This window comes from Microtus pennsylvanicus, chromosome 6, assembly GCF_037038515.1.
Source record: "Microtus pennsylvanicus isolate mMicPen1 chromosome 6, mMicPen1.hap1, whole genome shotgun sequence".
Taxonomy (NCBI): domain Eukaryota; kingdom Metazoa; phylum Chordata; class Mammalia; order Rodentia; family Cricetidae; genus Microtus; species Microtus pennsylvanicus.
This window is the reverse complement of record NC_134584.1, coordinates 53469579-53496865: the sequence shown is the minus strand read 5'-3', so window position 1 is coordinate 53496865 and position 27287 is coordinate 53469579. Positions and strand designations below refer to the sequence as shown.

Genomic DNA, 27287 nt, shown 5'->3' with positions numbered 1-27287 from the left:
CCGCCCTCTCGGCGACTTTGGGCAAAATTACTTAGCATTCCCGTTCCTCCGGCATCTGGTGTGTGTCCTGCGGGCGGGGCAGCTGCAGAAAACCGGTACCGGGGCCCAAGAGCCACGACCTGCCGGCGTTCGCGCCACGGAACTTACGCGGGGACCCCTAGAGCAGGGCGCGGAGCTTCCCCTGCGGGAGCGTGGTGGTGGCGCTCCTCCTTTCTCCGGCGTCACGGGGACCTCCGCGCTGTCCCGCTGATCCGGGGAGAGCGACTCCGGGGTAGCGCGCGTGGCAGAGGAGAACCGGTCTCGGAGCGCCGGTGTAGCGCAGTGGCGGTGATCTCCGCCCCGGGCCCCCGCTCCCCGGTAGGTCGGCTTGGACACATAGGCAAGCGAGGGGCGCTGGGGTGGGGGCGGGGGCGACCCCTCCTGCCCGCCACTTTCACTTTCCCTCGTGGGAAACTTTGTCGCTATGGGGCGGGGGCGGCGCGATCCGGAACTAGCTGGGTTTAGGCTTCTTGGCGGCGGAGCCCGTTGGGCCCCCCTGGAGTAGGCAAGGGCGGCTGCAGCGGGCGCCCAGCAGATGCTTCGCAGCCCCACGCGGCAGCTGCAGCCGGGAGTAGGACGCCGCAAAGTTCCCGCGTGGGAGTCTCCCCGGCTTTGGCCACCGAGACCCGCTCCTCGCGCTGCTTCTCCGTAGAGTGGCGGGGACAGAGGTCCCGGGGAAGTCAAGCTTCAGGTCTCGTGTCCCAACCCACGGCCACTGCAGGGACAAGCTTCTGCGTGTTTTAAGGTCAAGTTTTCGTGCTGCGGTGCGGGCCAGATATCGTACCCCCCTGCAAAGTGGAGGCGTCTTGCTGGAGGCCTGGGAACCTCTGGGGGAATCCCAGACGGAGGGAAGGGACTCCAGAGCGAAGGACGTGGGCGTGCCTCCCGGGTGGGCACGGTGTGCTAATGAAACCGCCAAGCTTCCAGGTAGAGGCTGGGAAGAAATCTTAACGTGTTTGTCCCTGTGCCAGGCAAGTGGAGGGGTGATGCCAGTGTGGGGGCACATGCTCCACGCCTTTTTTAACCTTTAAAACTTAAGAGCAATAAACAAGAAAATTAAGGAGAGATGAAATAAAATTAAAGTCTATTGCATGGTTTGAGAGACATAGAAATCACCTTTTATCTTATATGCATATAATGTGCCCTTGTTACTTATTAAGCCACGTAAAAGCCTAGTCTAGAAACTAATAGTCTGTTTTGGCAGCTTCCGTTGATAGTGCCTGGAGGAAGTAGTCTTTAAAAGTGAGTTATTGCGGAGAACTGTCTGTGTTGCACTTAACGAGTATCCAGATCTGTGAGGGGGCTGGATTCAGATGGTGCTGGATACCGCGTATTGGTGTTCGGAGAGAAATGGCTGAAGAAGTGTGTGGCCCAGCGAAGACTGGAAGGAGAGTTCCCTTGGGAAGGAGTCTCCCTCTTTCCTTTGAGAGAAAAGGTTTACTCGTTAAACACTGGCTATGCACTCCGCAGAGGTGGGCAGGGTAAGGGGTGAAATTAGCCCGATAGTGAGTAAGTTCCATCGGCCTAGGCAGGCTGGAAATACTCCAGGCAGAAGGAACTGGGAAGTCTCCATGTGACACTGTCTGTTCAGCTCTGACCTGAGGACACACTGTTGTTGGGCACGTCCTGGTTTCCTGGGGCTTATCACTAGCCCTGCATTGTGTGAGTTAAGCTGAATAAGCTTCAGAGATTTTTCTTAGACTTGGGCAGGAACACCGCCTTGAGACAATAAAAAATTGAGCAACACTGGGGTCATAAAGTCAGTTGGATAAACCGAAGTCTTGTGCACTTATTGTGAGCTGGGCTCTTGCTGTGGGGCACAGATGGGCATAGCTCATCTTTTGGGGGTGCAGGCCCCTTACTGGGGAATGGAAGGTGGGCTAAGGATGAGTAGGAACTGTTGAAACTCAGGAATTGGGGAAGTAAAGGGGTCAGTGTATCCTCTGAGCAGAGAACAGGAGCCGGCTGTGCTGGGAAAGTCCCACAAGGGCCGGAAGGGACAGTGCAGACGGCTGCTGCTGAGATCTGGTGGAATGTGGGGCCAGCCACATAGGGTAGGTGGATCTCCTAAAGGCTTCACACCTGTGAGTCTCCTCATAAACCCGGCCAGGTGGAGATACCTCCAGGCCCAGCCTCCAGGAGGCTGAGGTGGGAGAATTGTTGGAGCTCAGATGGCGCAGGGACTGAGGTAGTGATGACTTGGTGGGTGGACTGGGGCGTGTCACGCAGGACATCTGTGGAGGATGTGAGTGCAGAAAGGGTTCTTAACTTGGGGTGCTGCTATTCCAGAAACAGGGAGCACCGGAGAGGGAGCAGGTTCCAGGAAGGAGGACACATTCAGTTTTGCTGAGTCTGAGCAGCCCCGGAGGCTGGAAAGGAGCCCTGCAGCCCCTGTGGCCAATAGAGCAGAATCTGGATATTTTTCCAAGATGGCTGCTCCGCAATCAGGATAAAGTGTGGAGAGGAAGGAGTGGAGATGAAGAGGTGGAAGAGTGGATCCTGAGGGCAGAGCATCTAGAGAGGTGGTAGCCAGCTCTGCTGGCTGCTTCCAAGGTGAGAAGGAAGCCAAGGAATGACTTTTTTATTTTGGTTTTTCGAGACAGGGTTTCTCTGTAGCTTTGGAGCCTGTCCTGGAACTAGCTCTTGTAGACCAGGCTGGCCTCTAACTCACAGAGATCCGCCTGCCCCTGTCTCCCAAGTGCTGGGGTTAACGGCGTGCGCCACCACCACCACCTGGCTGGAATGACTTTTTGCAGCTATTTAATGGCGCCCAGAAGAGTGGGAATTACTCTTGGAATAGCAAGTTAAAAAAAAAGTTTTATGGTGATGGTAGTTTAAACAAACTCTATCAACAGTCAGTGCCTTAAAGAGACAGTGTTTTGAAGCAAGTGTGACTGCAATTTGACATTGTAGATCATCCAAGTTTAATAATGGCAGAAATACAGAGGTGATTGCAGAACACAGCTGTACTGTGATAGGGGACAAAGTCCCTGGAGTGAGGCTGTGACAGCTTGTCTCTTGGCTTTGTTAGTCCCATGCTTGCTTCCTAGCTCAAGTTTCCTGGCTTCTGTGATTCCTTGTCCTGGCTCTGAAGTGACCCCACACCTAAGGGCTCTGTTCTTCCTCATGGACTGTTTGCAAGGATTTCATGTTTACAGCACACATGTGTAGTGTGTGCCGTGTGTGTGTGCACGTGCGTGTGTGTGGTAGCTGGCATACAGCAAGCACTCGGTAAGCCCTGTGCTGCTGATTCAAATATGGTGATAATGTACTTCCTATGCTGTCTTAACTATCATTTCCAAATACATAATCAGAGACCTGGAGAATTCTGAGATGACAAAGGCCACAGAACCATCAAGCAGCAAGCTAAAGCCTGTGTGTCCCTTTGGACGGTTTCCAAGCCATGGTGCTTTCCCCAGCATGTCAGTGTCAAGATACTGAATGTGGCTGGAGACAGCTGCAAGAAGAGAATCCAAGCCAGACACGGTACACTTATCTGTAGCTTCAGTACTCGGGAGGCTGAGGCAGGAGGAGTCACGGCTAGCTGGGTTACAAAGCTCCAGAATAGTCTAGAGTACAAAAAAGAGGAGGAGGAGAAGGAGGAGGAGGAGGAAGAAAAGAAGGAGGAGAGGAAGAGGAGTAGGAAGAAGAGGAGGAGGACGAGGAGGAGAAAGAAGGAGGAGAAGAAGAAGAAGAAGAGGAAGAAGAGGAAGAAGAAGGAAGGTAACAGGATCCACTGCAGGTGAGACAGGTCATCGGTTTAGTGGGGGCTTACAAACTTTGCCCAAACCTTTTAGACATCTACACCGGGTATTAATTTGCATCTCTTTGCATGTCATTTGATATGCATTCCCATATGCTGGTAATTTTCTTAGCAGGCTCTGAAGTCTGAAACTTCAGGGATAAGAGGAAAAATAAAATTAATTGGGAACTAACTGCAGTTTAATTAAATGTAGTTCAGTCCTAATAGACAGGAGTGGTGGGTTCATGGTGGGTTTAGGGTGGGGGAAGTATTAGGTTTGTATTTACGGTTTCAGAAGTGGGGAAGCCAGATATCATTTGGTAAAAGCAGGTCACTCCTTAATATGTTATGAAACTTGTTCTGCCGAGCATGTAGTGAAAAGAATATAGGAAACCGTAAAAGAAGAGGGAAAGTGAGTTATATAAAATGCCAGGCAGTGCCGCACAAACAGAGCAGGTCTGTTTAAGAGGCGGGGCTGACAAGGAATCCTAAGGTGGTCGGAAGGGAAAGGCTGGATTTCTGCTGGACACTCTGAATGTTAGAGAGTTTATAATCTTAGATGTAAATGTATGAGGATTGTGCTGGACATCGCTGCACGCGCCTCTTATCCCAACACTCCAGCACTGGGGGGGGGGGGGGGGGGGCGGGGATCCCTGAGTTCAAGGCCAGCTCCGGCTACAGAGTGAGTTCCAGGACAGCAAGGGCTACACAGGAAAACCCTGATAAACAGCCTGAAAAACAAAAGATACTTTTAGTTGGAGCAGTGCTCACGACCTGGGCCAGCTGCTTCCGTGTGGTCTGAGCACTGAGAAACAGGACTTCTGTGACTGCCCGGGGGCTGTGTGAGAACCTCTGCAGGTGACTGGCCCAGCTGCCAGCTTTCATGGACTCTTTAGATTCTCCCAGCAGCTTTTGTTTCTCTTGATTTTTTTACTCATTGGCTCTTCATCTTCCGGTTTCCCTGCTGAGGATCACCAGCTCCATGATAGGCTCTTTCGGGTCCCTCCTTTACCATCTTTGGCGAGGATTGAACGGAGAGACACAAAGCCACTCCTTAGGGTCATTTGCTCAGGACAGTGCGGAGCAGCGTGGGCTGTCCCTCCCTGGTGTCTAGGTCCGACCTCCTGAGGAATGCTTTCTCAGATCCCTTAGGGCGGCAGCCTTCTGCAAGCCTGTGGTTCTCAGCCATCCAGGGCAATGGCGGTTTTGTATTGCTACCTTTTTCTCTTCCCCCTTTGGCAACTTCATTCTGAACAGTGACTCATGCCAAATGCAGTCAGCCAAAACAAAGAACAACCCGCCCGCCCACGGATGCCCCTGCAGTGAGCGCTGGTCCGTGGAGGGAGCGCAGCTGATGTTTGGGGCCCATGCCTTACTCCTTGCGTTTAAATCTCATCATTCCAGATCCAGGTGCCACAAAACCGTCTGGGTCTCGCTCCTATCAGCTGACCTGTAAACCACGCCTAACGCCGGTGTCCTCTGCCAGTTGGGTCACTGAGGTCCAGGCCAATGAATTAATGACATGTGAGTGTCTTTGTGAGTGGCCCTCCTCACAACTAATACGACACAAAACTAGGGCCTCTTTTGCAGTCCTGTGGAGCCAGCACGAGAAGAATGGCTGTGGTCGGTCCTGGCAGTAGCTGCCTCTGAGTCTCTCTGCTGTTCTGAAAGTCCTCCTTTTGTGTCCGCCCTGCTGATGTAACCCCATCCCGGTACCCACTGGTCACACTGGTGGGCAACTGCCAGTGAGAGCAGCTTGCTTCTCTTGCTAGTGTCTCTACATAGGCTTAGGGCCTATGGGGGAGGGTGAATCTGCGGGGCGCGAAAGTGAATCCAGGAAGTGAAACTCGTGCCTTGGAATCCCTCTGTGTGTTGCCTCGGTGTCTCTGCTGGACTCTAGATTGAGTTGGGTGTCTCAGACGATCCAGGATTTTAAGTGTAAAACTGTGCTCCTCTATGATCCTTAAAGGAGGGCAATTAGATGATAAAACGCATTTTAAAGATCCTAAGGTTGCTGGGTGTGGTGGTACACGCCTTTAATCCCAGCACTCCAGGAGTCAAGGCCACTCAGGTCTGCGTCGTGAGTGCCAGGGCAGCCAGGACTAGGACTAGTAGCGAGCGAGATCCTTTCTCAAAAGCAATGATAAAGTTTCAAAAGGCAAACAGCAGAACAGCTGTATAGCAGGAATGCATTTAGCCAGGCTCTCTAGAGTATGGCCATGCCTGGAGTTCTGCACCGTGGTAATGAAGTTCTTACCCCCTGCTAGTCTCCCCTTGCTTGCAGTAAAACTTCCACTTAAACCAAAATCTAGAATCCCCAAAGTCAAGCTTCCGTTTTCCCTCCAAGATGCTACCACCTCCACCCCCTTGTTTCTGGTTTGTTTGTTTTTGTCTTGTGTGCTTGGGATGAACGTGCAGTCTTGGGCATGCTGGACTCATGCCCTGCCAGTAAACTTCACCCCAGCTGCCGCTAAACCTCTTGGGATAGGACTGTCTTCCTTACTTCTGGGATGAGAAGACGAAACAAAACAAACAGACAAAAAGAAAAGTACCTGGTGGTGATGGAGTTTTCTAGTATTTGAAGTAAATCTCCCCTGTGCAGGAGTCAGGCTTGTCGCTTCTGTTCTCTTAGGTTTGCAGGCCTTAAGATTGAATCCCTGTTGCATGATCAGTAGCTATGGCTGCGTGCAATAGGAGACTTATGTGGCGAGGGAGATCCCATAAGGAAAGGAAGAGCGGAGAGGAAAAACTGACAGACTCTTTCCAGCTATGAGAACAGGACGAAGGCAAGAGAGTTGGCCTCAGGTGGTGGGTGGAGTAGGAAAATGTCCGGTGTGGAGGAGGAGCGAGCACAGCAGGCTTTGCGTGGTTTCCACAAGAAGCGGGGCACTTGCTTGTTTTGTGTGGGAACTTTGTCTCCTAAACTTAAAAAAAAAAAGTAGTTGTTTTTATTTTATGTTATGAACGCACGCTGTATACCACATGCCTGCCTGATGTCCACAGAGGCCAGAAGAGGGCGCCAGATCCCTGGAACTGCTGTGGAGATGCTGGGAACCTGACCCTGGTCCCCTGCAAGAGCAGTCAGAGCTTTTAACCACTGCCCATCTCTTCAGTCCCCTTGCCTCCTGCTTTTAAGAGTATGAAGGCTAAAGAGATCTTGCCCCTCTGACTGTCAAGTGCATTAGGTCCCAAACGAGTGACATTTGATGGTGGCGTATTGTGTCCTAAACATGACTGCTCTTAACTTCTATTTCTTGTACTTGGCAATCCTCTCTGCTATCCAGGTTTTACCTTTTTCTTCTCATCTAGAAAGGGAAGTTAAATGTGGTTGTCCCTTTGACCGAGATCTCCTAATTGCACTTAGGCTTGTCCCACCAGCCTGTCTGTTATCTTGGATGGGTTATGCTGTGTGGGGACTTTGGTGACAGGCCAATGATGTGTGGGTGGTGAAAGAATTCAAGACAAGGCAAAACAAAGACAGGAATAGAATTTATTAGATACACTCTGGCGTAACTATAGCGAGCAAGACAGTAGAGAGACACTCTCTACACAAAGGCATCCTAGGGACTACAGTTAAACGTGGATTCTATTGAAGCAGTGTTTCAACGTGACTGTGCCCTGGGGCTTATCAGGTGGATGTCTGTGTGGGGCTCATATCTGGATGTGTCATTATTTTGCTTTCTAGTATGGGTTATCTCTCCATGGGATTGGCTGTCTGTGCAGTGTAGCGTGAGCCACTAAGGGTCTAACTCCTGATGGACTGAGCTGCTCATTAAAGCCTAGGACTCTCTTCAGTGTGTTCTGAAGGTCGAAAACAGATTGCAGCTAACACACTCTTTAAGGCTAACCCTTTCTGGTCCTGCGCATGGGTAGCGCGGGGCCTTGCTCTGTGCCATGGCTTGTTTTGAGAAAGCAGCCCTGTTCTGTGGTTAGAAGGGTTTGGCATAGACATTCATCCCAGAATTACAGCCACAGCTTAGATCTGTTTCAGGGGTCAGCAAGCCTTGTCGTTTCTCCTGGCGGTCTGCAAGATGGAGAGGATTCAGGACTGAGCAGCGCCTGGTGGGGGCAGTGGGGAAGCAGCTATGGCAGACCCTTGGCAATGGCACAGAAAGCACACCAAGCTTCCCTGCCTTCCTTCCTTCCTTCTGCTTGCCTGTATGGAGGTGGCACAGCCGAGAGACTAGGCTGACTGCATCCACCCCACATTCCACCCTGGCAGACTAAGGGCCTGGCTCTCCCCCGGCACCATCCTGCCCCCCCCCCCACTGCCAGATTCGGAGACTTTCAGCAGATGGGTCTGAACAGAGATGTGGGATGGTACACAGGACGGACATGGTTTAGGCTGCCAAGACTAGACAAAACACGGGGGATGCGGCCAAGATGATAAGGAGCTGGCAGAGCCGAAGGAAGAGTGTGGGATGGGACAAGAGAGCCTGAGAAAGGATCCTAAGAAAGTCAACACCACGGCAAGAAAAATACCCATGAGAGACATTTCCAAATGCCATCTACCAACGTGTCTGTAAAACTTGTCTCTGCTACCTGTGATGCTTGGTCTCGGTCGGCCACTGACTGAACTGAGGAGGTCATCTGAACTGTGAAAGTGGATGCATCTTTAAAAAGGACCGACATGGGGGGCAATGGCACATCTTCAGGGCGGCCATCACCTTGATCCTTCCAGATGAAGGGGCTCAGGTCAGAGCAGGGCTCTATCCGTTCCTCTCTCCCCTAAACAAGTGCAGCTTTTGCTGCTGTATTCTCTGCTGATTCCAGACTCCAGCCTCTTGGACTTTCTCAATACCAGCCGCTCTTCAGGGCACGTCCAGTCTCCCAGCCAGACCAGGACTGGACCGGGATGCTCCCCAGCTCTCCAGCTTGCAAATGGCCCTCATTAACTACTTCACCCCCATCGTATGTGCTTGTTTTATGTCCCTTTTATCGTGGGTGTGTGTGTCCAGGACCTCACTCCCATTTCCAAGTTCAAGGCAGCGCAGCAAACAGATGTGTCTACACGGTGCCTCTGACCGTGTGGTAGGCACACAGGATGTGTTCCTTGGGTGGGCGGGCAATGAGATGATGGGGCAGTTGATTGCTGCCAAGAGAGGGAGGGTCAGTTTTCTTTTGGGGTGTGGCCCCTGGTAATTTCCACACTGCAATGGAAAAACCACAGATCCAAAAATATGTGAACAGCACATAGGAGAGCTGGATTAAAAAAAAAAGACACAAAACTGGACAAATGGGGAAGTGGAGGTTAATCTTAATGGGGCTGAGTTAGGGGTAAATGTGATCAAAGTGCATGGCATAAAAATAAAAAAAAATTGTCATTGTTTTTTTTACCGTTCAGTAGTACTCTAATGTGTATATATTCCATACTTTCTTCATCCATTCTTCCATTGACGGGCATCTAGGTTTTTTCCAGGTTCTGGCTATTCATACTACTGCTTTTGTAGTATGATAGGACATCTCTTGGGTATATTCCCAAGAGTGGTATTGCTGGATCTTGGGGTAGGTTGATCCCAAATTTCCTGAGAAACCACCACACTGATTTCCAGAGTGGTTGTACAAGTCTACATTTCCACCAGCAATGGATGAGTGTTTCCCTTACTCCACATCCTCTCCAGCAAAGGCTATCATTGGTGTTTTTGATTTTAGCTATTCTGACAGGTGTAAGATGGTATCTCAAAAATTGATTAAAAGCTCCCTTAGGAAAAGCAAGGAATAAGGTGTATATTCTAAAGAAGGCTGTAACTGAAATTATTCATGCAGCCATGTCACAGCAACATGGAAGCATGCCCAATAGGTACTGACTGGAATGAGTGAGCGAACTATGTCATGGCCTACAGGGGGGGATTATTCAGGCTCCAAAAGGGAAGACGTTTGGGCACATGCTTCAACATGGGTGAATCTTGAAAACATTACGTTGGGCCAAATGCTGCATGAGTCCTGTTGTGTGAATTCTTGAGTGGTTAAAGTCCTAGAAACAGTGGGAGGATGGTGCCCATGGGCTGGGCATACGGGAGAACTGGGAGCTCGTATCCAGTAGGCACGAAGTCCCTCTGGGAAGGGATGCAGTTCAGAAACGGATAGTGCTGATGGCTGCACAGCACACGGGAGTCTTTGCTGCTGCAGAGCTGTGCTCTGGCTAAAGTCACCCGCTCATGCTTGGTGCCTGTGTATATAGGTGCAGCATGCTTAACCCCATCAACAGCAGTAACTGTCTCTAATGTAAAGATGTAAATTTCACATGTAACTGAGCATTTTAAAATGGTTAAAGTGATCAATTTTGTGTTCTCTATATTTTACCACCAAAATTAGAAAGCATATCTTTTTTAAAATTATGACATTTAGTGTGCTGTGTGTGTATGTGCGTGTGTGTGTGTGTGTGTGTGTGTGTTCGCACATGTGGAGACCAGAGGACAGTTTGTGGCAGTCACTTTTCTCCTTCTGTCATGTAGATTCTGGGTATTGAACTTAGGTCATCAGCTTGATAGCAAGTGCCTGTAGCAGATGACCTAGCCAGCTCCAAAAAAAAAAAAAAGGATCATTATGGTCCTCAATTACTTTATAAATAGAGAATAATGGAAGTTTTAGAGTAAAAGAAGGAATAACCACGTGAATTACTGAGAAAGAAGCAATGATAGTAGACTTATAACCAAGGCACCAAACACGTCGCAGCATGGGGCAGGGTCTTTAACAGGGTTTTAATCCTGTCTATTCTGCCTTTCCCATGATCCCTATGATTACTTTATAAAAATGTATTTTCAAACTTTCAGGCTTGCAGAGATAGCTGTACATACAGCTGTGGACCCCTATCTGACAGCCCTGGACCACAAGAAGCGTAGAAACCTTTGTTGTGACTTTGGCCTCAGCTGCCTGTAGAGCCCATGGTGGTCACCTCTCAAATTCAGTTTCTGGGTATGGAGTGGGCAGGGCGCCCTGAGCAGGACTCCCTGTTCTGGTCACTGGACCAGCTGCTTTAAATGCCTTAACCTAACCTAACCATCAGCTATCTGGTTTTCCTGTCACGGCACACCAAGGGTGTCAACTCAACTCACCATCTCATCGCCATGGGAACCAGAGCTCTTATTGCTCCTCCCTAGCCCAAGAGGGAGAGGCCATCTAGTCATGACATCTCCTTGGTGACAGACTTGGAACTCAAATTTAGAACCATTGATTTCCAGGTCCAAACTTGTAGGATGTACCCAAAGGTCAGATGGAGGGCGCAAGTGGGTGGCAAAAAGGGAGACGCAGCCAGAAGGCAGGGTGAGGGGCACACCTGTGACCTGAACTGCTCAGAGTGGTTTTGAGTCACATGGTACTGACATCTTTTTATTGAAAACCTGCCTCTAAAGTCCCCGTATGAGAAGAGCCTTTCAAGAAGGGAGCCCTACAGGGTGATGCTGGGACTTTGTGTGGACCGCTCCCTTGCCTGGTGATCATGGAGACCAAGCTTGCCATGTGGTGAAGGGTGCCTCAGAGAAGTCTAGTCAGTCAGCTGCAGCTCTCGCCGGCACTGAAGTTAATTTGGTAAATCTTGCCGGCTGCCATCCTTCAGATGTTTACCTAAAGCCTCCATCTACCTCCAAATTTAGACAGATGAGAAGTTCAGCATATTTGAGACATATTTTTGCACTTGACTGTGGACAGAATTGTGCTGTTGAGCAAGTACTCACTTCAACCTGATTTAAATTTAATTTTGCTATTTGAGAGAGCAAGACGCATCATTACCCTTTTCCGGTGTTCATCCTTCAAAGTGCAAGTTGCCTAAATATGTCAGGGCTTGCTTTTCTCATGTAACCAATGCTCAGTGCAGGGGGTGTTTGCTGTTATTGGCTCGGTGGCTTGAGGCGTGGTAGGCTGAGACCAACCGTCTTTCATATGTACGTCTGTATGCTTGTACCATCTCTTTAAAAATGGCTCTAGGCGTCATGTTAGGTTCCAGGCAGAAAAATAGAAAGCCAGAAAAGGACAGAAATTGGACATCCTTCCTACAGAGAGCCACACCTCCCCGCTTTCAGTCTTTCCATTTCTGGCTCTTCTGCATGGGAGGTGGGAAGAAAGTCTTCAAAGTTGCTCATTTCTGTTACCAGCCACAGAGGGACTCTCTGAGAGACCAAAGGGAGGGTGGGTTTGAAAGGTCCCCCCTAACCTGCTGTTTCTGATGTCACCACACCTCTGTTCTAGCACATCTGTCCATCAGACAACTGGCTCCGGCTGTTGATTTCTGCTCTTTCTGCAACTGGCGTGTAGGCTCACTTAGACATTTAGTAAGCTAAGCAAGCCCGTGTTCATCTGTCTCACCACCTGCGTGTTCCAGGGCACTGTCTAAGTGGGAACTGTGGTTCCAATGCACCCTTGCCAGAGATGCCTGCTGCACAGTGACCACAGGGTTTTCTGGATTGGACTTCGGCAAAGATTAAAAATCCCTGCTTTGGAAGTTCCTATCTTGGCAATATCGACTCAGCCGCTGCGGATCTTCTTCTATCTCTCCCACTTAATTTTGAGCTCCTGGGTTTTAACTCAGTATTCTGTGTGTACACAAGACTCCAAGGCAGTTTGCATCTTCTGAGCCGACATCTTTGACTAAACAGTACAGTCATGACAGAAGGACCCCTCCTGGTGCACATGTATTGTGTGTGCTCATGTGTGTGTCTCTCTTTCTATATGCGCATACGTGTATGTGTGCATGCCTAGAAGTATACATGTGTCTCTGTCTGTGTGCACATGTGTATGTGCGTGTCTATGTCTGTGTGTGCCTGTGAGTGTATGGGAATGTGCATGTGGGTGCACATGTGTGTTGGTGTGTCTGTGGTGTTTACCAGTGCATGCACAAATGTGTGCACGGATGCCTGTGTGTGGTGTGTGTGTTTATTTTGAGAACCTCACAGTGTAGCCTAGGCTGGCCTCTCACTCATGATCCTGCTGCCTCAGATGCCTGGGTGCTAGAATTACATATGTGGGCCACCGTGCCGAGATGATCTTGACTTGATTAGTACAGAAGCAGTAGTAATGTCCATTGATTCCTACTGTTTAGACTGAACCCCGAGAACAAACGGGCAAACTCTTCTAACTTGAAATAGAGTGTGTTCGTGCCAGCCATTAGCGGCAAGGCCTGGGCCTCCGCCATTTCTGATGGAGATACCCTGATTCACATCTGTTTGTCCCGGGCTTTCCCCTCCATGCAGTTATTTCAGGACATAAATGAACATGCAGAAATCAGTCACTCACACGTCTTCAGCGAGCTACAGAGCTTTTGGGGAATTAATTCCAGGAGAAAAATATAGAGTTGAGGGGTTGGAGAGATGGCTCAGTGGTTAAGAGCACTGGGAGATCTTCCAGGAGATCCGGGTTCGATTCCCAGTACCCACATGACAGCTCACAATGTCTGTGACTGCAGTTCTAGAGGATCTGAGACCCTCACACAGACATGCATGCAAGCAAAGCACCAATGCACATAAAATAGGAATAAACAAAGAGCTTTAAAATGTTTTTTAAGTAGGGAATTGATTCTATGACAAAAAATAAATGCTTCCAGAGATATAAGGGGAGAGAAACCATCACACCTGCACACATTAGCTGAGGGAAGTTCTTTTCTTTCTAACACAATAAAGTTCATTTTAATAAAATAGGCAAGGGCTGGGGAGGTGGCTCAATGGGTAAGCAGGTGCTGTATAAAAACATGAAGACCTGAGTTTGACAACATTCGTTTGGAAACCAAATAAGCCAGACATGACTGTGTGTACCTGTAACTAGCACTGGGAGGCAGAGATAGTTGGATTCCAAGTGTTCAGTGACCAATCAGTCTAGTTGAAGTAGCGGGCTTCCAGCTCAGTGAGAAATCCCGCATCCGAAGAAAGAAAGAAAGAAAGAAAGAAAGAAAGAAAGAAAGAAAGAAAGAAAGAAAGAAAGAAAGAAAGAAAGAAAGAAAGAAATCCTGTATCCAGGCAGTAAAAGAGAGTGCCATGGAGGAAGACACCTGCCCTCCTGCTCTGGCCTTTGCCTGCACATGCAAGAATGCATGCGCACACACAACTAATGCTTTTTTGATTCTGTTTTTCTACTTTATAGAACAAGGAATTGAAAATATTCTTGACCCACATTTTAAGGTTAAAACATGAAACTTCAAACACAGCTTGATTTTCTTGGTACCTAAGCTAAATGAGATGGACAGAGGTGGAGGAAGGAAGGAAGGAAGGAAGGAAGGAAGGAAGGAAGGAAGGAAGGAAGGAAGGAAGGAAAAAAGGAAGGAAGGAAAAAAGGAAGGAAGGAAAAAAGGAAGGAAGGAAAAAAGGAAGGAAGGAAAAAAGGAAGGAAGGAAGGAAGGAAGGAAGGAAGGAAGGAAGGAAGGAAGGAAGGAAGGAATTCAAGGGTAAAGGTTTAATGCATCCATCCATTCCTCTTCTGCAGTCCCTTGTGGCCAGACAGGAAGGCATGGCACACAAGCCCCCAACAATCTTAACATTTGAGGGCATATAGATTTGGGGAATCTGTCCTTTTTAAAAAAATTTTTGGAGGAAAAACTCAATAGTTTACTCCATGATAAGGGCCATGGAATGCTATGAACTGGGAATCTCATTGGCTTCACAGCCTCTGGCATTTTTGACTCCTGCTAGGACCTCTTGGCATTGAGGTGACCTTGCTGGCTGGATCATGAACTACTTCTGTTATTTACCTTGAGACCATATAAGAGAAGCCAAGAATCAAGTCGGCTCCCCAGGTTGCTGTAACTACAGAATAGTAGCTGGTTTCTGTGCCTTTCTGTTCCATTACTACGACCCAGATATCCCACAACCTCAAGGGACCGCTATCAGTGTGATCAAAACATCTTGGTATGAATTACTCATTTCCCATGTAACCTTACACATCTTGTGACTCTCCCTAGACCTGAAAGACTCCGGAAGAGGCACTGCAGGAAGAATCGTGCTCTAAAGAAGCAGTGTGGAGAATGACTTTCACGTCCCGCATTTCCACTGAGGCCTCTGTTCTTGTTGCTCTGCAGGTAACGTAACTATTTTATAGCGAGAAAGTTGTCGGTGGTAGCTCGCCTGGCAAGCGCCCCTTTGGATGACAGCCTAGTTAACCATGCTGAGACAGTGGCACTGGCTGTGATCCTTGCGACAGGGTACAGCAAAGGCCCTGTCTGTGAGTGTTTTGTGTGTTCACAATGCTGTAAAAGACTAGGGACGGTTTTGTTGGTTATGTGGTCCTTAGGGATGACTTTTCCAAACCGAGGCCAACACAGAACCACTGCAGAGAGTCACCCCTAAAAGACTAGGGAGGGGCTGAGAGCAGAGATCTAAAGCTTCTGCTACATAGAACATGGCCAGCACCGCTCTATGGGGCGCTAGAACCACCGCTCTATGGGGCGCTAGAACCACCGCTCTATGGGGCGCTAGAACCACCGAGGCTCTGCTCGGGAGGGCTCCAGTGCACTCCTAGGTGCCTTCGGAAGAAATCCCTCGGCAGCCAGTGTTTCAAAGGAAATGGGGAACCACCTCAAAACCTGAACTAGAGCTACTCTCTCCTGTCTCTCATAGTCGGGGCAGGTCTGCGTCTACATGGCTGCGAAACCCCAGGGAGAATTCTGAACCTAAGTTCAAATTCCTGTCAGCAGAAACATGTTGCTGAAGAATAAAGAATGGAGAATCATTTAGGATAGCGAGGACAGGGGTGACAATGAACGTGCTGCTTCAGGAAGACAGAAGGGAACTAAGTATTGGCTCTGGGTTTCCCTGGAGACCCACTCTTCTTACAGAGAGCCTAAAATCTGATGTTTGCAGACCAACATCTTTTTCCTATAGTGCTTTTGCATGCACTGTATCATAGGACTTTCACAATCACTGTGTAAAATAGAGAACCTGTTATCCTGCTTAATAGCTTAACACTTTGGGCATAAAAACATACCTGTGATTAATAGCTTGCTGGGTCACTTGAGGAAGCTTTAGATAGGAGAGCCCAGACTAGAATTTGGGTCTTTGGGCTTTGTCCTGTTGATCAGCTGCAGTGTACTAGGATGAATGTGCTTGGTGCTGGAGCAGGGGGGTGGGGGAGACGACATGGATGGACAGACAGCCAAAGCCTTTGAGGTCCTTGTGTCCCTGTCTAAAGACAGATTACAAACAAGTGCAAATGGAGTATTGTCTGTGGCGATGGCTCAGGAAAAAGTGCATGAGTGTGGGTAGGCTGGAGAGAGAATTGAAAAAGGTAATCAGAGAGAACCCCAGGGAATGATATCTTTGTCTTTCTACAGTGTGAGAACCCCAGCAGGCTAGGGTCCAGGGAAAGGTGGTCTAGATTAAGGAACAATCACACAGGTCGGTCCTGAGGCCATGAAGAGACAGGGGTTCTAGAAGGTCTCAGAAGACGGTTGTCACCTGAAGCTCAATGAGAGAGAGAAAGAATAAACTGGACTTCTAGAGAAAAGCAGGCACAGGAAAGGAATTCTGGCTTTATACGTTAAATGGCAACCCAGTGAAGGGTTTGGCACACAGGGACATAAGAATGGACTAGAAGAAACAAGGAAGCCATCCATGTAGGAGGCTGTTTCTCATGCAGGCAAAGTTGATGTGGCTTAGGTTAGAGAGACTCCATCAGAGTGGGAAAGAGAACCAAGGGCTCCTATAGTATAGGACTAATATGCCTTCCCAGTATGAAATCTCAGAGATTAATAAACAAAATATCTTCAATAGTAGCACATGACTGGTTCTGGCTAATGCATCAAAGGGAACTAGCCCTGAGCTGAAATCCCCCATCAGTTTCGTGGCCCCAAGCTACACTTTGGACAATTAAACATGTTTCACAGAGACAGAAATTCTAAGTGTGGTTTCTTGGACAACTGGGGAGGTTTCTAATGTAAAATATTGTCACAGTTATCCCAACACAGACCTTGCTGCTTTCTCCACACAGGGTCACCCTGCCTGCTGGGCAGGATCACACTCTTCCTGAGGAGAAGACCAGGGACGGTCCTTTAGCTAGGGTCTACTTTGTATAGTTTAGCATTTCCTGAGCACACTTAGTAGACCCGTATATCAGCCATTTATTAGTCCCAGTTCCGCTAGACCACTGAGCGGCTGGAAGGGCAGGGTTGGGTTGTGGTTGTAATAATTGGGTCATGATGGAAAAGTCCTGGCTCCTCTACACACTGTAACCCAAAGTAGGTTGTGTATCTTCTGTGACTCATTTCCTCATCTGAAAAAGCAGGAAGAGTGATAGTGCCCAACCCATCAATCTGCCAGGAAGTACATACAATTAACACTGACATTCTGCAAAGACCATTAAGAAGGGACAGGCCTGAGTCCATGGACTCTGACAGTATGAAGATATTTGTTGTCTGGTAAGGACCATCTTAGTGACTGGTCAAGCCAAACTGTGCTAGATGCCACCATGAGGAGCCTACATAAGGGACAGGGGATCCTGCCCCCTGTTGAGTCCCTTGATGGCCAGCAACAGTTAGCTAAACGCAAATCACTACAATCTGAATGTGTCCTCTTAAAATTTGTGTTACAACTTAACTGCCAGTGTGACAGAAGATGTCTAGGAAGTTCATCATGCAATGGGTTGAGCTGTCACGGAGGGAATTAGAGAACTTCTCGGAGGTGTGAGGGAGTGGCTCACCTCTCCCACACCTATGCCTTCCTGCCCTCTGCCATGGGGCGACACAGTAATAAGGGACCCTCTTGAAAGTTGGAGTGAGCCAGCCCTAGATATGATCTGCACTTTGAGCTTAGCTTCCCAACTTCCAGGACCATGAGAAAGAAGTTTCAGTTGTTGGTAAACTCCCCAATTTATGGTATTTTGTCATAGCAGTGGGAGCAAACTAAGCCACATGTGTAGTGGAGAAAACGTGTTCCCAGCATCCCAGCCCTGAAGTGAGGGTCTGTGATGGGCAGCCACCTTTGGAGGACTGGAGTCTCTGTCACCTTGAAAGTCTTTTCAGTCTCAAGATTTTTTCATTTGGGTTTCTTTGGGAACTGTGCATTTGTTAATTAAGCACTGGTGGGAAAGACCTAGAAAAAGAAACTATGATTGCATGTTTTTGTTCCTGTTGAAAAGCATAGTATCTATCGTGGGTGAAAAAAAAGGGTAGGACAGTGCCTGTATAGTGAAGCCACCCTTAAGGGCCTGGGGAGCACGGAGGACATCTTAAAACCAGGCTGGAAGGACATGGTGTGTTGTAGGGAGAGCGGGGCCCCGTGTTTTGGCCGCCCGGCTAGCTTACACCCAAAATAATCACACAGAAACTGTATTCATTAAATTACTTCTTGGCCCATTAGCTTTAACTTCTTATTGGCTAACTCTCACATCTTGATTTAACCCATTTCTTTTAATCTGTATATAACCACTAGGTCGTGGCTTACCAGGAAAGATTTAGCATGTCTGACCTGGCATCTCTATGGTGGCTCTCCCTCTCTACTTTCTTTCTCCCAGAATTCAGTTCTGCCTTCTCCGCCTACCTAAGTTCTGCCCTATCAGGCCAAGCAGTTTCTTTATTGATTAACCAATGAAAGCAACACATAAACAGAAGAACCTCCTACACCAATGGTGTCTGCAGAATGTCATGCCAAGTTATGGATCACTGCAAGCTTTGTTCCCTACTACTGGCTTTTCTGACTTCCTGAGTTGTTGTTTTTTGTTTTGTTTTGTTTTAATGAAATGAGAATGAGGTCTTGCCTTTCCAGGGCTGTCTTCATGTACCTGGAGTTTTTTAGGCGCTTGTGTTTTGCATAGGTACTGTATTTACCTGCTCCACACTGGGACAGGCATTGGCCTTTGCCATGTTCTTTCTAGACTAGAACAAAGAGCGAGTAAACTCGGAGAGAAACTTGTCCTCCAACTCCTTTGCACAACTCTGAGTTACTGTGGGGGCGTTGCAGAAACGCGCTGGAGCTGAGTCATCCTCCCACCCGAGGGCCGCAGTCCAGAACTTTCTGTGGTAGGTGATGAGTGAGGTAATGAGGATCATGGCCTCATTGAGATCAAACGCCTGGGTAGCGCCTTAGCTCATCCGGCCATTGCACACCGGATTCCCTCTGTCTAGGAGGAGATCTGGGTTTTTATTTACTTTTGTTTTTTTTTTTAAATGTGCTCATTTTTTTTTTTTATTTCTGTCCTGTGTGATGAATGATGGCTCTACTTTGTAAGGCTTTAGAAAAAAAAAAAAAACAAATCTTGACATTCCCAACTTAACAAGCTTCTCATGCCCTATTTTTCAAGCTGACACATAATAAAACAAAGTGTAAAGACTCAAAGGTGCGTGCATGGAGGGAATGTTCTCTTCCTAGAGAGAGATTTCATCTAGAAAGTCTGAAAAAACACTCAGGAATTCTCAGACAGCCCCAACTGCATAGCGACAAGCTCTGAGCCAGGCGTCCCTGACTAAATCCTAGGTGAGCACCCTCCTCTTCCTTTAAAGGGTCCTACTGACTGGAAACTAGCTAACATCTTCATCAGCTCACTGATGCCTGGGCCTGGGGCTTCAGGAGACACCACCTAGGTCCCCAAAGGTTACTTCTCCATGCAGGTTCTGGCTCAGACAGGTATAGTGTCTTATGAGTGGAATCCATTTATCTCTGCTTTAGGACAGTTATGCAAGACTTCCAGTTGGAACGTCATTCAAGGGCTAAACTATTATGGGAAAGCTGGAGACTGTTCCTCCTCATATCCAGGTGATGGGGTTGTGTGTGCCGAGACTTCCTGGCTCTAAGCTCCAACACTACACTTTCCATATCTGGTTCTTGGACAATGTGGGGTTTTGTTTTGTTTTTTGTTTTTGGAGATTTTCTTTTAAATTTGAGACATTAGTAAAACTGAGTTTAGAGTCAGGGAGACTTAACATAAGGAGAAAGCCCAAGGAAGGGACATCCCTGCTTACCCAGCCATGACCAGAGAAGCTTTGCAACCACCATCATGGAAAAGGCCCCCTCTGTGGGAGGAGAGCTTTCAACCCCTGTTCTTGGGTAGTTTTTCATTTGTCTCATATGCCTCGGTTTCTTTTCTTTAAAAAGATGGATATTGGCAGTTACCATCTCATTATAAAGTCTGTTGAAGGGATTGAGTTACGCAGATAGAAATCCGGAACCACGTTGAGTAAGTCCACCTCCAGAGCAATGCTATTGAATTAACAAAGAGTTTGAGCTGGAGGTTGTGGGGCACTGACTTTAAAATACTGGGCTTGTATTGAAGCTTCAGGGGTAGGTTGAGAAGATAGGCAAAAGATGGAGGTGCAGTGGAACAGGCCTAGCTTACATGGGGCTCTGGGTTCCGTCTCTAGTGCTGCAAACCCAGGTAAAAGGCATTAACTGTGAGTCTAGGCTTTGGGAAGGGTTTGCCACTCATCCTTGTGGCATTGCTACCTCCTACCTTGTTCAGGAATAGGGCATTCATGTTCTTAACATTGTCCACATAAAATGGCCTTACAGATTCTGCTTTTAAAAGCCCGGGGGCTGGTGAGATGGCTCCGTGGTTAAGGGCATATACTGCCCTTGCAGAGGACCTGAGTTCAATTCCCAGCACCCATGTCAGGTGGCTCTCAACCTCCTGTAACTCCGGCTCCAGGAGATCCAAGGCCCTCCTCGGGCCTCGGTGGGCACATTTCCCCACACAGGTGCACATGCATACACATGACTACAAAATAGAAGTCAAGCTTTTAAGATAGATACACACAGTGAATCCTGTATAATGAGAGAACCGAAAACGCTCCAAGATGTGTTAAGCAAGCTGGTCATGAGTTAGAAGAAGCCTTACAGGAAAACAAGGGAAGGCTTTTATTTTACTAAATGTTTCATGAACTCCATACTCAGCTCCATACTCAGCTATGGGCCCCCATATGCAGCACACAGTTTAAGACCCTGGGGGCTGGAGGGCTGACTTTCTAAATCCTGTCCTGAGCAAAAACAGCTGACCTTCAGAGAGGTTAGCTAGACACAGCTAGCTACTGAGTTCCCCAGGGTCCTCAAGCTAAACTCCGTGACATCCTAAAACCCACCACTTCTCTCTCCCTCCCTCTCTCTCTCTCTCCTCTCTCTCCCTCCTCTCCCTCCTCTCCCTCCTCTCCCTCCTCTCTCTCTCTTTCTCTCTCTCTCTGTCTCTCTCTCTCTCTCTGTCTCTCTCTCCCTGTCTCTTCTCTCTCTCCCTCCTCTCTCTCTCTGTCTCTCTGTCTCTCTCTCTCTCCCCCTGTCTCTTCTCTCTCTCCCTCCTCTCCTCTTTTCTTTCTCTCTCTCTCTTCTCTCTCTTCTCTCTCTCTCTTCTCTCTCTCTCTCTCTCTCTCTCTCTCTCTCTCTCTCTCTCTCGTGTCTGGTAAGCTCCTGAGAAGCTCTATAAGAATGAAATTCTTTGTTTATTTTATTTTATGTGCGTGGGTGTTTTCCCATATGCATGTCTGTGCTCCACATGTGTGAAGTGCCCTCGGAGGCCAGAAGAGGATATTGAATCCTCTGGACATAGAGTCACAGATGGTTGTGAGCTCCCATGTGGATGCTGGGGCTCTAACCTGGGTCCTCTGGAAGAGCAGCCCGCGTTCTTAACCACTGAGCCGTCTTTTCAATCCTCAGTTCTTGGTCCCTAAAAGCTGTAACTTACTCAGTACTTTTCTCTCCTGTCATCTTACTGTTGTTCCTGATCTACTAGTCCCCTTCCTCACCAGAGGAAGGCGCATCCTCTTGCTCCGATGGCCCTGGGCTCCAAAGATGGCTGGACAGCTGCTGGTGACTGTAACCTTTGGCCCTGCATGCAAGCATTGGTTCTTAGACTCTGTGCATCCTGTTACTCAATGTTGCTGCCTCCTAGCTCTAGCAATGCCAGGAGAGCTGGGGAGAGTGCGGATTGAGGAAAGGCTTCATGTTTTTCCTGTTGGGACTTTAGTAAGGAATGATCTCCTTCGGAATCATTATAGGAACCTTGCTGTCATTTTCTTTTTCCGGTTTGATTGTCATGGCTAGGAACTCATGTCTTTATGGTGACAGACTTCACAAGACAACTTCCTTGTCCGCCCAGGTAAGAAGGGACATTCTCTTCTTCTACTGGAAGTCATTCAGAATGTAACTGTTTTATACTCTCAGCCAGCAAGCTGCTGCCTGCCCACCAGCCTAGAGAGGAAGGTGGCCAGCGTATTGTTTACAGGAGGTACTGAATCCTGATCAGTGGGGAGCAGTGGAGAGCGGTGGGGACAGCTTAGCTGAGCCCACCCTTCAGCCTCAGGTAGGGTCTCAGGGCTCCTTTACATCCTCAGTACCTGAGGTGCCAGGGTCTCCCAGGTCTGGGCTGCAGGTGACAGGAGGATGGGGGACTGTAATTTATAGGTGCTGTTCACCTTCACCCCTGCAGCTGCGAGTGGGATCATGCTGTCCTCTGCAGAGCCCACTGGCTAAGCTCAAGCTCACTGAGTGCAGGAGCAGGAGAAGGCCAAGGCCAAGCCAAAGCTGGGGATTTTAGTCTCCTTGGGCCTCCTAGAGGAGCTTTCCCTCGGCTGGGGCCCAGGATACAGGACTGCTTTCTCAGCACGGCCAGCAGCTTGGAAACAGGCCAGTGTCCCTGTTTAGGAACTGGCAGGAACTCATTAAATCTGAGGGCATGCCACCTCCGCGGCCTTTTACTTTTTTTTTCTTAATTCCTCTTTTTGCAAGCTCCTTCCTTGTTCTTTGTGAATTTTATACCACATGCTTTGATCATATTCTCCTTCCTTCCCCCAATTCTTCCCAGGTCCCCCCTCTTCCCTAGCCACCCAGCTTTGTGTCCTTCCCCCCACACTGAGGCGCTTTTAGTTAAAGGACCATGGTTGGGATAAGAATAGTTTTATTTTGACTTGGGACAGGTTACTAATACTGGAAGGTGCCTCTTGTCTGGCCCTAGCCAGACAAGCTTATCTTCCTGAAAGATCTCTGGGGAGCAGACAGACATTCAGAGAGCCAGGACAGGCCTGGGCTGTCCCAGTGCCTCCCCTTTCTCTTTTGGAACTCACCCCTGTCCCTGACCAGAAAAGGCCAGAGCAGAGAGTAAGAGCCAGTTCCAGAGGGCTTTTTAGAGCACACACACCCCACCTGCCATTGCCCAGTCCTCTGGGACTGGCCTGTTTTGCCTGGCTTCCTGGCAGCTCAAACTCACTGAACCCAAGAAAGGCAGGAACGTAGATGCTGAGGCCCTGGCAACAGGCAGACAGCTGGCCCTTATCTCTTTATGTAAATCTGAAGCTGGTTGTTAGGTTAACCAACCACTGCATGCTAGCTCTGGGAGCCTGTGTCAGTCTCTTTAAACATCTCACTTGGCCAAGGGAAAGATTAATTTATGCTAATTAAGAGCCGGGACCCTCAAAGCACACTGGGAATCGACTCATCTCCTGTCTCAGTTCATCACAGCACAGCATCTCTGCACATGTGTGTTCAGACTTCCGAGTCTGCAACTTGGTGCCCTTCATCTGTGCTGCAGGGTTCCATTTCCTCGAGCCGCTTCCCAGCCTATGCTCTGCGGCTGCCTGGAGGCCCTTTCTCAGCTCACTGCTGTCTCCTCCGTACTCAGCCTGACTACCACGGTTTTCAACTCCATTTCTCTCCAGCCCTCACCTCCCACCCAAACTTAGGTGGTGGCCGTTCTGGTCCCCTGGTGGGCATGTCCGTGTGGAAATTCTGAAGGCACTCGGGATCAGTGCAGTCAGAACGGGGCTTGCCCTGCTTGCTGTCCTGGTGTCCGTCTCCACACATGGTGAGGCCATCCACTCGGAATCTAGTGAGAGAGTAATCGCCTTCCATTCAGCTCACGTGTGCATTCACAGATCGGGTGGTAAACACGCTTCAGATTTATCCCATCTTCTCCACGCCACTGCCAGGTCCAGACAGCATCTTTGTTGAATGAGGGCCTCAGCTCGGGGGTCTTGGTCTACTGTCAGGTCTTAGTTTTTGCTCTTCCAAATACACACAGTAATTGAGTCTTGGTCACTCTGGCTCAAGGTCGTTTCTGCCTACTATTACAAAGCTGTGGGGGGGGGGGGGCTGACTCTTTCAGCTTCAAGGCAACACACTGTAAATCCAAGGCCACTTTTATAACTCTACCCTGAACGAGTGTTGACCCTTTCCCAATCTGAAGGTTATATTGCTAATTCCTATGAGGAAATGGGGACTAACAAGTAAAGAAAGAAGGTTTATGCAGTTTTTACAGTCTGTCTGATGTGACTCCTGAAGTGGGGTTTTTCTGAACTTTTCCTAACTGACCTCTGGCCTCCATCGTCAACATCCAAAGGTTGGATGAAGCTCAATGATCGTTTGGGCTTCAAGTGAGTCACTGCATCTCTGAGAGTCTCTTGATTCATCTAGTTCTCTCAGCTGCTACCCAAACCACGGTAACCCTGCCTCAAATATGCTAAGACGAGATGCAGACTGTACGAGACGCAGTGTGTAATCAACCTTTCGTATCTGTGGGCCACTTGTCTGCAAATTCAGCAAAACTCATTAGAAAACCTGAAAAGGGAAATTATAGGGAGTTCCTAGAAGCAAAACTTGAATTTGCCCTGAACCCAGTGTTGTGATGAATCCTCGTGAACAAGCATTGCGTGGGTTCCGCATTAGGTATCGTAGGTTGCCTAGAAACAGAGAAAGGCATGTAGGAAATTGTGTATAGGTTATATGCAAATATTAAGTTATTTTATCTCAGGAACTTGGGCTTCTGCGGATCTTGCCCATCACCTGGAAGTCCTGGAGCCAGCCCTCCACTGTACCAGTGAACGGCTGGTTATTATCATCCGCTCTGGTTGATAACCAGCATCTCTCTAAATGAGCTAATGTCAGTTAACACCGACCTTCACAAAGTTCCCTGACAATATAGTTCTATTTCATTATTTCTGGATTTGCTCAGGACTTTGCTTCCTTTATCTTTGGATTCAGCCCTCTGTGTGGCATGTAGTAGGTGGTACCCAATAAACTTTAGATTAAGCTGAATTTTTCTCCTCATATTAGTTAATAACAGCTGCCATCCCTTTCTCCTCTGCAGAATGAAGATATTCAGATGTTGCTCTAAATACACACTCCAGCAGAAGCTCTTCGTCCTCTTCTTAACACTATGGCTGCTCTCCTTGTTAAAGCTTCTGAATGTGGGCCGGCTCCTCTTCCCTCAAAGAGACATTTACTTAGTTGAATATTCCCTAAGTACCTCCCCTTTTGTGAGGAACAGGTTCCCCCCCATTCGGGATGAAGTCAGGTATGAAGTTAACTGCTCAGGGATCTACGAGCAGGAGCCTTTGGAGATCGGCAAGAGTTTGGAAATCAGAAGACAAAACATCATCGACCTGGAGGATGGCGACGTTGTGGCGATGACCAGCGACTGTGATATTTATCAGACCCTCAGACGGTACCATGAGAAGCTTGTTTCAAGAGAGGAAAAGAGCTTCCCAATAGCCTACTCGCTGGTCGTCCACAAAGATGCGATTATGGTTGAGAGGCTAATTCACGCTATTTACAACAAGCACAATCTTTACTGCATCCACTATGACCTGAAGTCACCAAACGAGTTCAAAACCGCCATGAACAACTTAGCTAAGTGCTTCTCCAATATCTTCATCGCTTCCAGACTGGAGGCTGTGGAGTATGCCCACATATCCAGGCTCCAGGCTGACTTGAATTGCCTATCAGACCTTCTCAAATCTTCAGTTCAGTGGAAGTATGTCATCAACCTGTGTGGGCAAGACTTTCCCCTCAAGTCAAATTTCGAATTAGTGTCAGAGCTGAAAAAACTCCAAGGCCAGAATATGTTAGAGACGGTGAAACCTCCTACTGGCAAAATGGAAAGGTTTACCTACCATCATGAGCTCAGATCGGTGCCTTACGAATACATGAAGCTCCCAGTAAGGACAAACATCTCCAAGGAGGCTCCACCTCATAACATTGAGGTGTTCGTAGGCAGTGCCTATTTTGTTCTAAGTCAGGCATTTGTTAAATATATCTTCAATAGCTCCCTCGTTGAAGACTTTTTTGCCTGGTCTAAAGATACATACTCTCCCGATGAACACTTTTGGGCTACCTTGACCCGGATACCAGGAATACCGGGAGAAATTTCCAGATCGGCCCAGGATGTATCTGACCTACAGAGTAAGACCCGCCTGGTCAAATGGAATTATTATGAAGGCTTCTTCTATCCCAATTGCACTGGCTCGCACCTTCGAAGTGTGTGTATCTATGGCGCTGCAGAATTACGATGGCTTATAAAACAGGGGCATTGGTTTGCTAATAAATTTGATTCTAAAGTGGACCCCGTCTTGGTTAAATGTCTAGCAGAAAAACTTGAAGAACAACAGAGAAAGCTCATCACTTTGTCTTCACAAAAGTTCATTACAGGTAGAAAACCCAGAGTCACACACCATCGTAAAAGCACCATGGAGCTGGGAATGTCTAACACAAAGAGTTAAGATGGAATTGTGGACCCAAGCCTTGCCCAACAACATCAGAACTTAATGCTTTCCAAGGTTGGACCTTCTCTAGAATTCCATGCATGGACTGTGAGCCTGCAGTTGGTTGGGTTTTGAATGTTGGTTTTGCTTGTTCTCCTACTGAGTCAGAGATCTCAAATGTTTAGTGATATCACATTTATTGAGCACCTGACACTGCTCCAGGCACTTTATGGAAAGACATGCAGGGATTAAATTCAAGTCATAATGAGTTGTGCCCTCAGGAAGCGATGCTCACCCTCCTAACGTGGCAACTGCGGTGTTTTCGTGTTTTCCATGTAACAATGAGGGTACTACTGGAGAGGACTTTGGAGTATGTGCTAATCACAGCCACTAGTCTCTGAAAGGGTGTGAGTGCGAGGCCAGCTCTCTACCTGTTTCTTAGTCCAGCAACCGAGACACTTTTGAACTGTTAGACTATTAGGATTCCACTACCTCAGAGAAACGCAAAGAATTGTCTGATCGCCTGCTTGCCAAAGTGTAACTTACCTTTCGGTGCCTCACTTTTTGATTCAGGGCAGACGGAATGCTGCTGGTGTGATATTCGTCGGGTGTGACTGTCTGAGAAGGCAGAGGGCCCGGGTGGTAGGTGGGTTGGGACCGGTGATGTCCGGAAGAGGAGCAAAGGGCCTCTTTACTCATCCTTTGCACAACGGTGTCTTTCTAATTCATTTGTTCTTTATAGCACACATACTAATGAAAATCAAACTGACTACTAGTTCAAACTGTCACCCAGCAGAACCTCAGGCCTAAGGTAGGTTGACATTGATAGGTTGGCATTGTGGATGTGATGGCGCCCTTGCCACAGTACCACGCTTCTGATGGAGTTGCTAGTTCTTTCTTAGGTAACTCAGCCAGGGAGTTATTGTGATTGCTTACACATTTTTCTTTTTCAGCAAAATGGAATCCAAATTCAATTCAAAATAATAAACACTCCAAGTTAGTGTAGTCTTTTTCTCAACTGAGCATCAAAGGGGGTATTGTTTTCTTTATTTTACAAATACTAGCACTTAAGAGAATCATTTAATGGGCACACACAGATAAGTTTCAGGGGAACTGGAGGGTGTCTTGACAGTTAAGAGC

At 48.1% G+C, this 27287-nt stretch overlaps 1 protein-coding gene across 2 annotated transcripts; it reads left to right on the top strand.

Annotated features, from left to right (window-relative positions):
- The first annotated feature begins 223 nt into the window (after positions 1–223).
- Positions 224–27055, top strand: Gcnt4 (glucosaminyl (N-acetyl) transferase 4). Of its 2 annotated transcripts, none has more exons than XM_075976262.1 (3): positions 224–357; positions 14664–14780; positions 24755–27055. In XM_075976262.1, exon 3 carries the CDS (start codon positions 24756–24758, stop codon positions 26163–26165), a length of 1410 nt encoding a protein of 469 aa, XP_075832377.1. In that variant the 5' UTR covers positions 224–357; positions 14664–14780; position 24755; the 3' UTR covers positions 26166–27055. The 2 variants fall into 2 exon arrangements, with proteins under 2 accessions (XP_075832377.1, XP_075832378.1); XM_075976263.1 differs by lacking the exon at positions 224–357 and adding an exon at positions 512–966.
- The last annotated feature ends 232 nt before the right edge of the window (positions 27056–27287 follow it).